The 16,424-nt window shown below is 37.5% G+C and overlaps 1 protein-coding gene across 1 annotated transcript; it reads right to left on the bottom strand.

Moving 5' to 3' along the window:
- Nucleotides 1-864: 864 nt before the first annotated feature.
- On the bottom strand, nt 865-16,100 carry LOC129263056 (ZP domain-containing protein-like). Its single transcript, XM_054900987.2, has 5 exons — nt 15,941-16,100; nt 10,413-10,810; nt 8,045-8,150; nt 5,716-5,893; nt 865-3,740 (listed from the first exon to the last, which is right to left on the bottom strand). The coding sequence occupies exons 1-5, from the start codon at nt 16,085-16,087 to the stop codon at nt 3,586-3,588; spliced, it is 984 nt and encodes a 327-aa protein (XP_054756962.2). The 5' UTR covers nt 16,088-16,100; the 3' UTR covers nt 865-3,585.
- Nucleotides 16,101-16,424: the final 324 nt, after the last annotated feature.

Raw genomic sequence — 16,424 nt, 5'->3', positions numbered from 1 at the left:
ATATAATTCACTGAGCAAAATGCCGAAAATTTCATCAAAATCGGATAACCTATAACAAAGTTATTTAATTTTAAAGTTTAGTAATATTTTGTGAAAACAGTTGTCATGAATATTCATTAGGTGGGCTGATGATGTCATATCCCCATTTATTCTTTTATATTTTAAATGAAATTAGGTTTATTCAATTCTTTCCTCCAAGAACTAGAAAAATTGGATTTACAACTGATTTAGTGTATTAGACATTTATTAACCGTACACCATTTATTTACCGTACACCGACGCACTGATTGGTGAAACGCCCGACCAATCACACAACGGATCAGTGCCCACCTATTGTTCCCGCGTTCGTGCGTACGGTCCTGGGGACTGGTATAAATAGAATACGCTATCAGATAATTTTCGTCACTTGATAAAGAGTTGCAGCGGCACTCGAAAGCTCGTGAACTTGTAAGCTAGTGAACACTTTTTGCGAGAGTGATCACGAATTTCCTTGTTGACCATAGTAGATTGCGAGACAAATGAATACTCTCTAGCGATTATTTCAGTCCGCAATAATGAACCTATTTAGTATTAGACATTTATTGCTGCAACTTATTTCATTATAAGGGAGACATATTATTCACACAAGTATGAAATAATGAAAGAAATTATGATTTTATGTAATAACATAAGAAAACGGAAAGTGGAGATGTGACATCATCAGCCCACCTAATGAATATTCAGATTACGTTTGGAAATACATTGAAATTAACTTTTCGTGGTTTTTCTTTTGTTATGGGAAGAAAATGAAATGAATCAACTATGACATTTATCAGAAAATTCGTACACACCAAGAACTGATCAAAAACTTCAAGAATAGCTCCTTTTAACCTATTTTATTTGATTAAGAGTACATTTAATACGATCTAGATGATTAATCACTTCCCGACATTTGAAATAAGCCACAAATGGTTAATTGCCTTAAATATAGATGAAATACTAAATTAAATTGAAATGACTTTATTTACGTATGTTATGTATTTTAGAATTACAGATGATTCGGGGTTATTTTGTAGGTCTACGATGTATATTACCAGCATTGGAGAAGATAAAGTATTGTATTCATCATTGTAATTTTAGAAACATTATTTAACTTGATGTTGTAGGTCATAGTGGTAATTAAAGAAATCCGTTAAGAAAAGGACATTTTGTTAGAAAAAAAATCAATATTGACAAAAGCAGTTAGCAGTCGAAATGTCAGTTTTTATGGATATTTGAATTCTGATAATTTTCGTGAAGAATGGACAAAAGCATAATTCTCTTACAAATTCTCGAAACCTATGTCTGCATCCTCATAGACGTAGCCTAAAAACAAGGAATTTCAAATCTAGAAAGGGACACAATTTCGGTAAGTTAAGAAATGAGTTTGCTGGAATATTAAAAACTATAGACGGAGTATATTCTTTATGAAGTTTGTTTTGATTATTAAGATTGCAAATTCCTGTATGCATGGTATGATAAAACAAAAAATATATAATTAATTCGTACAATCGTGTTCACTGATTTTCTCTCTAATTGCAAAACAGACAATTCACCGTAATAACATTCCCCTTGGAGTGATACCAGTGGCGTAACAAGGATTTTCCAAAGGGGAGGGGGGCAAATTTGTCCGGCAAAACATTTGACAAGCAAAAAAAAAAGGTCTTCAACCGCAAGTAAAGGACATTTCGCACCAAAAAAAGGGCTTAAAGTTCAAAGGAGGGGGGGGGGGGCACACTTAGCTCGTCAGGGATCAGTTTTGACTCGTCAGGGGGGGGGGGGGGCAGGGATACGTCCCTTGCATGTGTTGTGACTCGTCAGGGGGCAGTCTGCCCCCCCTTCTTAGGTTCGCTAATGAGTGATATGAGGAACCAATACTATTGTAGTGAAATGGATCATTATAGCTTCTTTTAGAGCGAACTGTGGATCCATTTTTGTTTTTACATTATCACTCAAAAAACAGACGTGAATTTCACTCTCTAAAGATTCCAATATCAATACAAAGGAGTGAGATCTTCTTACACCGAGAGACGTGGAATTAGAGATCTGGGGTGGTTCATAAAGATTTAAGTGTGACTAGAAATCATGTGCTTATATGGCGTACGGTTGCACGCATGATATTTAACGCGCAGTCTTTTTGGTTAATACAAAAAATGGCAAGCGTCCGCTTAGCATAATGTCACACTTCAGTTTTTGTGGAACGCCCCCAGATTATAGTTTCATTACATTTAAGAAAATAATTACATTTAAGAAAATAATCTTCAGACACTTATGCTAAAATAAAATGGACATCTATGACAAATACACCCCCACCAGCAGTAAATTAAACTAAGAAGAAATAATTAAACAAATGACAATGATCGCTACAATTGAATTTGAATAGATATTTTCAATAATGAAATGTTCTTTTAAGAGCAACGCGTAGATAAGGTGGATATTTACACCCTCTTTTAAAGCTAGAGTGGTATTTGAGGAGAATATTGACGTCAGCTGAATTTTTTTATTTTCTTGAATCATTATTTCGTGTCGTTGCTGTTTCTTGTCTAGGAACGTCAAATATTGTTGGCAAACTTTTGAACATAATTATGATGAGATTATGCTACAATTAATTCTGACAATGATTTTAGTACTTACCCAGTTTTACATATTAAACTTACATTAAAATATAATTAAAACAAAAAAATACGCCCACCACAAGAGGTTAATTAAATCAACAAGAAATGCTTAGATAAATCACAATTATTATAGTTCATATCATTTGTTATCCGATTGCTCCTCGAAGGGGTATTGATACATAAGAAAAATATATCTAAGGATTTCAAGTTTTCTGTTTGATCCCATAAAGCACTGTGAGGAGAACTATATCAGCGGATTTTTTTTCATTGTTTGATTCATTGATTCCTGATGTTGCTTTTGTCCAAGAGCATCAAATATTATCATTTTTGCATATATATAGAATGATACGATTATGTTTGAATTAATTCTTACAATGATTTTACTAATTTTCTTGGTCTTCCGTAAACCTATGTTAAACACAATGAAAAAACTCAACTATAAGTCCCCCACCAGTAGTACAGTACAGTAAGAAGAAATACTTAAATAAATTATATTTATCGTTACAGTTGAATGATAAGTGCTATTCTATGCCTCTTCAAGAGAATGTTATAAGTAAGGAGAATTTATATGCCTTTCTGTGATGCCGCCAGAGTGGTATGTTTGTAAAGGAGAATAATATCAGCGGATTTTTTCTTTTCAATAATATTTTCTGTAGTTGTTTAGGAACGTTAAACAGATTTGAACTTTACTAATTGTATTGAGATAACTTTTGAAATGTTAATGCTTTGACCCTTGACCTTGCGCATCAAGGGTCCGTAAGACAAAGCATAACGATTGATCGTATGCTTGATTCTTACGATTAGTTATGCATTGTAGTCAATGCAATCAATCGTTAAAAAAAATCTACGACCATTGATAAGTTTTGTGATACGGGCTCCAGGTTGTCAAGTAGCGCGGTAAATCACGCGACGTCACTCCGAATATGAATTCCACTCTGGTCATTAATCGCTTCTAAATCCCTTCCATGGATGCAGTTGGGACTCGCTTGTAGTTGATGTCGGTTGGACGACCGATTAGCTTGACCACGCCCATCAGGATTGCTATAGCAACCACGGTTGCAATCAATCCAATGAGGAACATCCCAAACGAATTGTAGGCAGACAGATCTATGATATAGAAATGAAAAAAATGACATGGCATACTCAATTAATGTTGACAATATAACATAAACTATCTTCCGCTGTTTAAAGGGCAGGCAACTTATGTTTAATGTTTTCGGGCGGTATTTTCCCCATGCTTCCGGGACGATTCTTCTTTCCCTTCGACATTAGTTCTACCCAGCATCAGAGTACGGGATTTGTTTCGTCGAATACATGTACAGCACGTAATGAAGATTCATAAACAGAAACTAATTTGCTGTCCTGAGCAACACACCAGTAGGATTTATTGAAGGGGAAGTTCACCCCGAGGAAAGTTTGTTGTAAAAAAAGCAGAAAAATAGTGAAAAATATTGGCGAAGGTTTGAGGAAAATCCATATAAGATTATAAAAGTTATTAGAATTCTAATGTTTTAAATTGTGACATCATTAACGAGCAGCTGCCCCATACGTTATGTCACACAAAGTGCATACATTTAAATTTGTTAATGATTCGTCGCGATTTTTTTTTCTTTTTATGAACGAGTGTGAAATGATTTGTCTATTCATATAATAAAGGTACATTGATAATCATTTTCAATATTCCCCGAAAATAAAATTTTATTGATTTTTTTTACCATTCGACATGTAGGAAAGCTGATCGTAAATGACGTCACAAATACAACATAATTATAATAACTTTTTATTCTTTGATCGATTTTTCTCAAACTTTCGGCAATGTTTTTTATCATGTTTTCTGCTAATTTTACAATCAACTTTTTGTCATTGTGAACTTCCCTATTAAAAGGGCCTTTATGATGACAAGGGTGACTCTCAACGAAACAAACGTACACGACCTCATAGGAATGATGCAAAGACAAAGAACGGAAAACAGTCGAAGGGAATAAAGTTCAAGGGTCAGGTCTATATATAGTCAGAACCAGTGGCGGGTCCAGGCAAGAAGGGGGGGGGGGGTGGCATTTGTGGCCCGTGACCCCCCCCCTCTTTCGACAGTCAGGCAAAATATTTTTTTTATTGGGATTGTGTCATTTTTTTATTGAAAACCTTTTTGTAATTGTAAATTTTGTTGGGGGGGGGGAATGTGCCCCCCCCTTTTGAAAATCCTAGATCCACCTCTGGTCAGATCCTTATGGAACACGTAACACCAGAACAACGCTCGTTTTATGTAGGCTGCATGTAAAATATCACTTGGTTTTCACCAGAGGCCATCATCATGCTATATGAAAATTATCTTTTAAACCTCACATTCAATTTTTATTGAAAATAAAAAAAGCTTCAGCAGTCTCCAATATTCCGTTTGGCCAAAGGAAAAGGAATTGTCTATTCGTACCTTGACGGCGGTACGAAAAGATTCGTGTTTCAGATTTCGAAACGGAAAAGGGAACGGCTAGGCGTGCTCAATTTCCTGTTTCGTGAAGGCGAAACAGAAAAAGGAAACAAGATTTCGATTCAATTTTCTGTTTCGTGAAGGCGAAACAGAAAAAGGAAAAGAGTTCCGATTCAATTTTCTGTTTCGTTTCTGTTTCAATTCAATTTTGTGTTTTTCATAGGAAAAAGACTAAAAATTTGAACATGTAAAAACAGTAAAACGGAAAAATGAACAATTTTTCTCTTTTTACATATTTCATTCTTGAATTAAGATATTGAAAAATTTCCGTTTTTCTGTTTTAAATCTCGAAAATAAACTCGATTTTCACTCAATACTTCGTTTTTTATTTTCTCCTTTTCGAAATCAGATAAACGTAAGAATTAAGGAAAACATTCTATTCCGTTCGTCAGGTATGAAATATGGTCTTTCGTTGTTTAAACCGAAACCTGAATTAAAATATCAACTCACACGACCTAAACAATCCTGTCATATGTGTGTATGATGTATGTGTGTGTGTGTGTGTGTGGGGGCTGTACGAACAGCCCCCCGGATAGGAGGTGGATAAAGTATATACCTGCATTCACCCCCCTTATATTTTCGCCGGTGTTTTCTTACCATGAGTAGCCATGTCGTTGGTTGAGCGGCGGACACGAAGGGGTGCACTACTGATCGTTTGGGTGGAAAGGAATGAAGAAGATCGGCGTTTGCGTCCCAAATTGAGAGTGTAGGAGCACTCTCGATACATACTGGCCTCTTCATTCATACACACCCTCACTTCACAGTGAATGTATACCTGTGAAATAGAATGATTTTAGAGTGACTTGAAAGATATCATTATCAGTGATTAGGAAGAGGCACGGGCACGTTACCTTGGCGAAATGAAATATAAATGAATATAATACGTGTGTGTGTGTGTGTATTCTTCCGTGTATATAGGTATACATATTATGTAGGCCTACACATAGTTCGATTCAACGGTAAATCGCCAATTCGTCCACTGACCTTATGGTCTACTTTCATTTGGTCTAATGCCAAACCGTCCATAAAAATTCGTCTAACAACCATTTGGTCCAATCATCAGTTCGCCAAATCACCATTTTGTCTATGACCATTTCGTCTAATATCCAATTCATTTTCATTTATTTTGCACGATTAACACTAAGTCCAATTAGACCAAGTGGTACGTATATGGACTAAATGGCTATTGAACCAACTGGTTATTAGACAAAACGGTGAGTGGACGAATTTGCAATTAGGCCATCTGGATTGTGGATGAACTGATGGTAGACCAAATTATTGTAGACGAGTTACCAATTTGACCAATTGGAATTAGACGAATCGGAAATAACTCGATTTAACGCCCCATCCCCTACACCAGCGCTTCTCAACTTTGTTTTATTCGAGGACCCTTTTGACTCTCAGATAATTTTGACTATAAGATACACAATGAATATAATGATCATATTAGTGCGTAACTTTATGATCTTCTGCTGTGGATTCAATCCGGCCTTTTTCCTTTCGAAATACTCTTTTGGCTTTCCTGTAACTCTTTTGATGTTTTGTGTATTTGTCTCTGAAGCTTTGACGGTTTAAGCCCGGGGTTTAAGCGCCTCATTTGACAATACTTCAGCACATTCGACACACATTGCTTTTGGTTTTGCATTCCTGCCAGTCAAGATGAAGCCAAATGTAATGTGTTCAGGGTCACTATTACCTTCTGAGACTTTTCAACAGTAGATTTGTTTCCTCAGTCCTCACCATTTTGCTTAAAAAACCTGGTCAATTTTGACGAAATTTTGTTCCATGAAATTTGAACATGAAGCTCTGAAAAGCACATTCGAAACAGATTGGGAACTAAACTGCATTCGAAAGGTCCGGTAAATGGGCGACAAATAACTACAAGCACAATTTGCATGCACATGAAGCGTGGATTTCCCATCAAAGTTACATCAAAACAATCATACAATATGCATGTACACATGATGGTATATAGTTTGCGTGCTTAAACCAGTAGACCCGCGACGGTTCGAAGAGAACATTTTCGGACAGGTCTTTGAATATAGCCTTCTATAATTTCCCCCTTTTTGTTCTTCCTCTGGAGCTTGGCGCGGCCAACCGGTTGAGAAGCGCTGCTCTGCACATCTTCACACTATTAAACCTTATAATACAGGGAAGGGGGGGGGGGAGCTGATTCAGCCCCCCTCGACATTTTTTCGCGATAAATCCGCCGCGCATTTTTTTTTTACCGCGTCGCTCGCTGACTTTTAACTTTCAACGTTTTCAAGTCTTACGCAACTTTTGAGACCAAAATTGCTTCCACCGGGTACGCGGTTCCGAAATTACGCAACTTTTCGTAAGTGCATGGTGACCCTAATTTGCTCAAAAACGTAAATTCGTGTACAAATCCAATGCCTTGAGCCAAAAATCGTTAATGTGTCATTCCTTTTACTAATCAAAATCAATTAATTTCACCCTGTTTGTGGTCAAAATAAAGTCCCCGACAATTTCCATAAAAAAATAATTAAAAACAACAATCGACAAATAAAGAAATACATAAGAAATTTAGAAAACAACAAAATATATAAAAAAACGAATGTGATGTTGATTTTTTTTAATTTGATCAGATTCTTATGAAGAGTCTGTGAACTGAAAATGGGCATTTAAGGGGCAATATTTATTTAATTAGCGCAAACTTTTGATTTTACGTATAAATTAGCATTATTCATTAGCAATTAGATTTTTCGCAGAATTTGATCGAATAGTTTTGGACTTTATGCCATGGGTAATGCGCGTGCCAATTTTCATCGCGATCACGCGATTGACGGCCGACGTCATAAGGGGGGGGGGGGGGGGGGACTGCATCAGCCTCCCCCCGTTCAATTAGGCATCGAAATAGCCCAGTGTATCTAGGGATAAGGAATGTCCTCAACTATACTCTAATTACCATGTTATGATCTCCAACAAAGGCAAATGCGTCAAACTTAAATCCTTCTCGATCCGTTTTGTTCGGAAAAAAGACTTCAACCGTTTCATCCAAATCAGAAGGGCATCTATTGCATGAATACAGAATGTATTGTTTTAGTATTGTTTCTTCATTCATTCATTTTTTGTTTATTCATTTATTTATTTATATACAGGGTAAAACATGATCACAAACAACTGTTTAACATGATACGGATTAAGAAACAAAAACAGCATGGGGATACATATGGAGAATTTAAAAGAAATGAGAGAGATAATGAGAGGAAGAGAGAATAGCAGAGAGAGAGGGACCTGTTGAAAGTGGGGAGGATATTGAGAATGTTGCAAATTCATTCCTTTATGACCGAATATACTCAGAATCCCAGAATAGTAATATTATACCAATAGCAATAGTAACAATATGAAAAAAAATATATTGATGACTGTTGATCCCATAACAATTGATTGAAAAAAAAAAATCAAAAGTGTGACACTGCAATTAGCTAGAATTATGTAGTGTTTATAAAATAAAACACAAAAGTGAGGGAAATGACCTTTCCGAAGTTTTGTCAAGAGCATTTGTACTGAGCGTGAGTTTTACTTGCAAGAAAACCGAAAATTCAATGATAACAATAATAGTCTACACGAATTGGTAGACACGTAGTAATTATATGCTTTTCACACTGCATTTCCTTAACCCCATACTATCTTTTTTTCGATTCACACTGTCTTTCTTAACCCCGTACTATTTGCTTAGCCGGGGTTAACGCCTTAATCCCGGGCAATCACACAGCTCATAAATATTGATGATGTTACCATACAGAGCGCGATTAACGTGCAATTTCGACTTCTGTGATTGGCTAATGCTTAGCCCCACTTTTGCTTAGCCCTGTTTCGTTTCACACTGCATCTCTTAGCACCGCAATTGTGGTGCTAGAACCACAATAAGCCGGCTAACCCTGCTTTTTTTGCAGGGCCAGATAGTACCTATTTACCGTGCTAACCCACTTTGCTAAAACGTAGTGTGAAAACGAAGTGGGCTAAGCTTAACCCCGGGAAATTGGTGGGGCTAAGACCCCCCTTAATAGCCCCACCAATTTCCTGGGGTTAAGGGAAAAAAGTGCAGTGTGAAAAGCATAGAGTGCCAGATAAAGGACGGCACATTGTGAAGGGAGGGGGGGGGGGGGGGGTCAATAACTACACTATCCTATCAGACAGTGAAGACAAGAAAGAACAGAAGGGGATAACAGACAGATATATATATAGGTGTAGTGAAAAGAGAGGTCTTGACATGAAACTCTATAATAGCCACTATTAATTTATTGAGAATAGAGCAAAAATTACGTCATTATTTCATCCACCCCCCCCATGAAAATATCCTGACGGGTCAACCCTGAATAGAAAGATTAATATATATATATATAGGGTATTTATATTGCGCACATATCCACCTTGTTAGGTGCTCAAGGCGCTCCTATATTACCCGGCTAAGCTAGGCGTTCATAGCGCACACAGCTTTTTAAGGAATTACTTCCTACCGGTACCCATTTACCTCACCTGGGTTGAGTGCAGCACACTGTGGATTAGTTTCTTGCTGAAGGAAATTACGCCATGGCTGGGATTCGAACCCACGACCCTCTGTTTCAAAGTCCGAAGACTAATCCACTGGGCCACAACGCTCCACTAATAGGCCTACTAATAGGCCTACATAGAGTGCAGTTAGAAATGTTGCATGCATAAAGTTATTAATCATAACGTCAATTAAAACAATAATGAGAAGTAATAAAAAAAAACCTATAAGTTTGTTAAGAGCAGGCCAGGCCTGTCAAATTTTTTTGTTCTTTCTCAGATTTTTCTTTTCATTTTGTCCGGAAGACGAGCCCCGTTTTCACGGCCAGGATACAATTTACGCTAACATCCTACCTGCAGAGTTTAAAGGTAAATTCCAGTTCTAGTAACGATCTCAAAATGACTTTTTACAGAATCTAATATAATGACCACCAAAGTGTCTGTTTGTATGAATAAAAAATATGTGCCAAAGGATTCTGGAAGAAATTGTGTAATTGCTGAGAAATAAGCAAAATAAGCGCGGATTCGGTCACTTCCGTCGGGTCTTTATTCCAGCAACAATAATACACTGTCCCACGTGTGCCTATCTGTGTTGGCGATCTTCAGTGTGATCGTATTTCAGCTTAGATTGTATGATTTCACAAAGTTCAGTCTATGTAACTGTACCAGATCTAGATCCACGATGATATAGTCATACTTAACCTTGGTTTTACAGACTTTCTCACGGAATTAGTGTTTTACTGCAACTACTGTCATTTAGCTTTAAAAAGGTACATACTAACCTGTCAGTAAAGAGATCATGTCGTGGAGTAGAATCACGATCTGGGCCTGCCGTCGCCCAGCATCGTTTGATAAACATACCAACTTCTTCAACCGATTCAAGTTGGACTCCAAAGTAGAGCGCCTGGCTTTGCCAAACCTCAGTGTTGTCATCTTCGGGCTCATCAAAGGACTCGGTCTTGAACCTTGCGATGTCCAGGCGGAAGTGGCCGGATCCCTTATCGGTAAACTTTATTTCACCAAGCGTCGGTTTGAAAGATTGATCCACTTGCGAGGTCTTGTCAAGATAGCACGAAACCTCAAGCTGCTTCTGGTATTGACGGGTGATAGTAGTGCCAGGGATAGGCTCAGGCATGAAATAAGGGATGACATTCGAGAATGTAATGGTTGTATCATTTTCCTGAGGGGAGTAATGGAAAAGCCCGGGGGGCCACTTACATTGACGAGTGGATACTATGCGCGACCAAGAAAACACGTAAAAAGGATGTCTTTTTCAAGATAGGGCACGTTACGTACGTAACGTGATAAGGGTGTCAAAAACACAAAAATAATGAAAAAAGGGTATCTATTTCGCTAGGAAAGCTACGTGTTTAGGGTCATATTTGCGGGGATGATAAAACAAAATTAAAATGTTGTATAAAGGATGTCCTTTTTGCCCCAACACTACGTGTTTAGAGTCCCGATTTGCGCGAGGTGAGGAAGGTGGGGCCGTACTCAACCAAATGGTGTGTAAATTAGATAAAACCGACGACAGTATACTGCATGACGACCGACGGACCCGTGACACAACAATAAAATATCGCTGTATACTTGTTTAGGGGTTCATTTCAAGGAATACTTGCCAAGAGTATAGTTTTGTTTCCAATACTTGTTAAGGGTAGGGTTTCAGACGCCAATACTTGTTAAGGGGTGCATTTTCAGAACATGGAAAATACGTGTTTAGGGTGCTTTTCGAGACCCCGTGGTCGCGCATGGTATCCACTCGTCAATGGAAGTGGCCCCCCCCCCCCGGGTGGAAAAGACGACGTGGAATGCAAAATACTATCACACAGAATAATAAAAACTATTGCTCTTACCCCCCCTCCAAAAAAAACTTATTACACACAAAAAGCCCCCAATATTAGTTTTGGTAAGAATGTTTGTGGTAATGTAATTAATCCGGAATATGTTGAACGCCACAAGATCATTGTTGAGAAGACCACGGTAAATTTCTATTTATATTACAGACGTAGAAAAAGTCAGTCATTTATAGTTAGATCCACATTTCCCTCTCTGATACCTAACCCACCCCCTTCCATTTAATTTTGTATTCGCAACATATTTATGATTTTTATCAGAGTTCGGAAATCTAAGTTTGCCCCTTAATTTCTCCCAACTCCCAATTTTACACAATGCATATTTGACATCATTCAAAAGATCATTTAATTTTCTTTAAATGATACTATGCTTGTTATGATCATGCCATCATTAAAAGAGTAGGGTTCAAAAGTGTTGGAATGAGGTTTGAATTGAAAAGCTGCAAAACGAGCAGAAATAGTCATGAAGGGTCAACACAGAACATGATTCTTTTGTCTGTGTCAACAGAGGTGAAATTCCATTCAAATCAAGCCCCTGCTTCTCCATTTTTTATGTTTTGTTGTGGTTTATGTAGTGATGGTTCTGTGAGATAACATGGTTTGAAATACCCATGCATGTGTGTTTGTTTGTTCAGTGTTTGCCTGTGCAGATGTGTGTTTGATACCATTTTAATGTTGATGTTAAGGTGCATAAAAACAAAAGAAACTGCTGAGAAACTCACTCATCACCACGGAAAAAAGAACAGTGACTTTCAATATTGTGTCATTTTGCAACTTTTGAATTTTGACCTTGTCCCGCATTTCAAGGCACTGCACCTCCATGTGAACAATAATCATACATGTATCATTTAGGGTATCATTTTAAAGAAAATTAAAAGATCTATTCATTGATATTAATAACACATTGATATTTACTCAAAACAAGGAGGGATTATCGATTAAAGTCAGGTTCCAAACTTTTTTTGAGGAGTTTATATATATATATCTATATATATATATTTATATATATATATATACATATGTACAGTATATCCTTCTGCGCTGCACAAGATCCGAGTTCGTGTGTGTATTTTTGAGTTTTGTCAGACTCGTATCAATCAGATTTGATTATTACAAAAAAGTTTAATAAAACAGTTACACAATTTACTATCTGTACCAAACGATTCCCCAAATAAAACTGAAACAAAAACATGCTCAGACGAATTTTCTTACAATAAACTCTCCGTAAAAATAATCATGGCAATCGTAGCATGCTCATTAAGTAAAGTGGAGGTGCCGCCCTTGTAAAAAAGTACCATACAGTACCATGGTATTACCATAATGTAAAAAAGTATCATACAGTACCATGGTATACTATGGTATTACCATAGTATTACTATTGTAATACTATGGTTACACCAAAGTATGCCATGGTACTGTACAGTGCGTCCCAGAAAAAACGAAACCGAGATTTAGCGATGATTTATCATAACTTAATCATAAATAAAATAGACAAATGACCTACCAATGTAAAGCTTAGAATCTCTTCTTTCATCTGATATTACTTAGATAATTCCTCATTCACGCATGAGTGAGCAAAAACAATTTGAAGAAAGGATACCAAAAACTCATTTGGCGGGGGGTATCTGAATTTCAAAGAGAAAATCACATGACTGAAAAGTTCAATATCTGCTCTTTTATTTGATACCTTAATCACAGAAAATGGTCAAGAAGTAAAAAAGTTATGATCCCTCGAAACAATGCTTGTATTTCCATAATTTCATTAAATAAACGTGTTTTCACTGGTTTCCCACAGAAGCTATCGCACGGTAACAAAATACTTAATGCATGGCTGATCGTCAACAAAACGGAATGTCGAGAGAGTTTGAATGCTAGTCTGTAAAATCTCTTCATTTTATGAAATTATTGAAATTCAAGCCTTATTTCAAATAACCAGAACTTTGTCAATTTTCTGTAATTGAGATATCAAATTAAAGAGCAGATATTGAACTTTTTAGTCATGTGGTTTTCTTTTTAAAACCCAGATACGGCCCGCCAAATGAGTTTTTGGTATCCTTTCTTCAAATTATTTTTGCTCACTCATGCGTGAATGAGGAAATATCTAAGTAATACCAGATGAAAGAGGAGATTCTAAGCTTTAAAATGGTAGGTCATTTGTCTAGTGTATTTGTGATTAAGTTATGATAAATCATCGATAAATCTCGGTTTCGTTTTTTGTGGGACGCACTGTATGGTACTTTTTTACAAGGGCGTGGCCGAGTTGTCTAAGGCGCCTGGCTATGCATGAGAAGTCCGGGGTTCGACCCCCGGCTGCGGCATTTAGGCATTAAATCTACAATGGTCTTTTATCCTGCTTTCAAATAAATGGAAATGCTTTATGCATTATTGGTAATTAGGTGTGCACTTGTTAACAAAAAAAAAACACAAGTATGCGAATTCTGCAAATTTCGTTAATTCACAGATCCCCTGAACACATACGTTGTCTGTGTTCCTAAATCCTATATAAGCTCTCTACGACATCATTTGGGTGCGATTTCGCAATTAAAAGTCAAGATTCTGCATTGATTTCCGTACTCTTAATATGATTACCGTATTCGATGCAGAACCAATACCAGACCCTGAGCAAATTTTTGCTTCCATTTCTCAAGACCATTATTTCAGCAAATTTGCCTTTGGGCTCGTAAGTGTCACATTCACTCGGATGATGAGGAATGTCCTTTATAGGAACTTGACTCACACTGACAACTTCATTGACGACATCTTGATACACACTCAAAACCTTGGAGGAACACACCCAAGCAATTCAAGCCTTGTTAGAGAGGCTCCGTGATGTTGGACTTACTGCTAAACCCAGTAAGTGTGCCCAGGGGGGGGGGGGGGGCAGTCAAATGTATTGCTGTACACACGCGTGGCCAAATTATTTTCAAACACCCCCTAAACGAGTTTTTCTCTGTGTGCAAAATACCCCCCTAAACAAGTTTTTCGCGGGCTTTATTTACACATTTTGGCCCCTAAACAAGTTGTTGTCGCCAGAAAATGACCCCGGGGAAAAGCTTGGGGTAAAAACATACCCTAAACACGTTTGGCTAGTCTTAAAAAAAAGCTTTGGAAAAAAAACATACCCTTAATACGTTTGGTCCTGCGATTGACCATTGATCAGTTTTTCAAAACTACCCCTTTTTTTTGAAAATCGGTGTTTTTGATACTCTTAACATGCTTAACGAGTGCACGCGCGGTCCGCGTCCAAAACTTAAAAAAACCCACCCCTTTAAACGCGTTTTTTTTTTTTTTTTTTGGGGGGGGGGGGAGGGGGGGGGGGGTCACGCGTGTATAAGGCAATATATTTGACTGCCCACCCCCCCGGTTAAGTGTGAAGTCGGATGCTATTCAATTCAGTTTCTAGTCCATGGAAAACTTCAGTTTCAAGGTGACAAGATCGAAAACGTACAAGAGGCAAATCCATCACGCACAAAGAAGGAGTTGCGACCTTTCCTTGGGTTTGTCGGATACAACCGACGCTTAATCCCAAACTTTGCAAACCATTGCATCTCCACGGACGGATCTTACAAAAGCAAAGCTACCCAATCTGATTGTATGGGGAGGTAGTCAGGATGATGCGTTTAAAACACAAAAGTCATGTCTGACTTCTTCCCCTATTCTACAATTTCGAGACTGTAGTCGATCAATTCTATCTACGTACAGATGCATCCAACGTGGGTGTATGAGCATCTAGTCCTTCTTCAAACAGGCGAGGAAACGGGATAAATGTTCCCAGTCATGCTAGTCGTGAGCTCCAGTCCCGAGTGAAAGCGTATGCTACTGTAGAAAACGATGGTAATGTTGTGTCCAACCAACATTGGACATTTCTTTTGGGTATTTTTATTTATCCAGTGTGATAAAAAATTCTAAAGTAATTGTTGCTTATTTTTTAACCTTACTGGGCAATATGCTTCCCGCATTGGGTAAAATAATGCCCAAAATTGGTTGGACACATACATGTATAATTACCCTCGTGGTGGTAAGAAATTTACCCAATATTTATTACAGTGTATATAAAAAGCTCATTGGCTTTTGACCTTAACATTTTATGGGTGAATGTACATTCTAAGTGATTAATTTTTATTCTATTTTAATTTCCTGTAAGAATATGTGAATTTTGACACCAATATCACCAACCTGCGACATTTTACCTCAGAGATACCATTACAAAGTATATAACCTGAACCTTTAAAAAAAAATCAACTTTCCCGAGCCTATATTCCTCCTAACCTGTTTTTAGTAAACGTTGACATTCATACCTACTCAAATCAATTGAAAAAAAAAACATTTCCAATGATTTAAATCCGGTTTGACTATAATATGGTCTAATTTAGGGTGACTACTTGTCAGAAACTTATTCCTCGTCAGAGTAAATTTAGTACTTCTGACACCCCCACAAAACTAAAACTAATTACCGTTCTGGTGGTAAGACACTCATCATAGTTCGTAATAAGAGCTATATGAGTAGGACTGCTACGGGAAGATGGGCAGGACCTGTCTCGAAAATGAACATCTGCCGGGTCAATGCCGACAAAAAGATCGTTATTTATGATAACAGTCATTGAGTCACTTTCGCACCTTACTGATGTAACTGAAAAAAGAAAGAACAGAAAACACAATTGTATTTTGATTCGTAAGTCGCACATTGCCCATAAAGACGACGATGATGAAGATGGCATTGGTGATTATAATGATGATGAATGATAATAGTGACAGCAATAATATCTTCGTTATATATCTTATAGGGCTAATAATAATAAGTGGGAAAACCACTAAACCGCAGCACTTAAACGCAGGGGCGTAACAGGGGTCTGTGGTGGGGGGGGGGGGGGGGCAAGAGCCAAAAAAAATCCCGGTCATAATCATGGTATGAACGGGCAGTGGTGTAATGAGGCAAAA

The sequence above is a fragment of the Lytechinus pictus genome, chromosome 6 (assembly GCF_037042905.1).
Source record: "Lytechinus pictus isolate F3 Inbred chromosome 6, Lp3.0, whole genome shotgun sequence".
NCBI lineage: Eukaryota > Metazoa > Echinodermata > Echinoidea > Temnopleuroida > Toxopneustidae > Lytechinus > Lytechinus pictus.
This window is presented reverse-complemented; position numbering and strand designations above follow the sequence as displayed.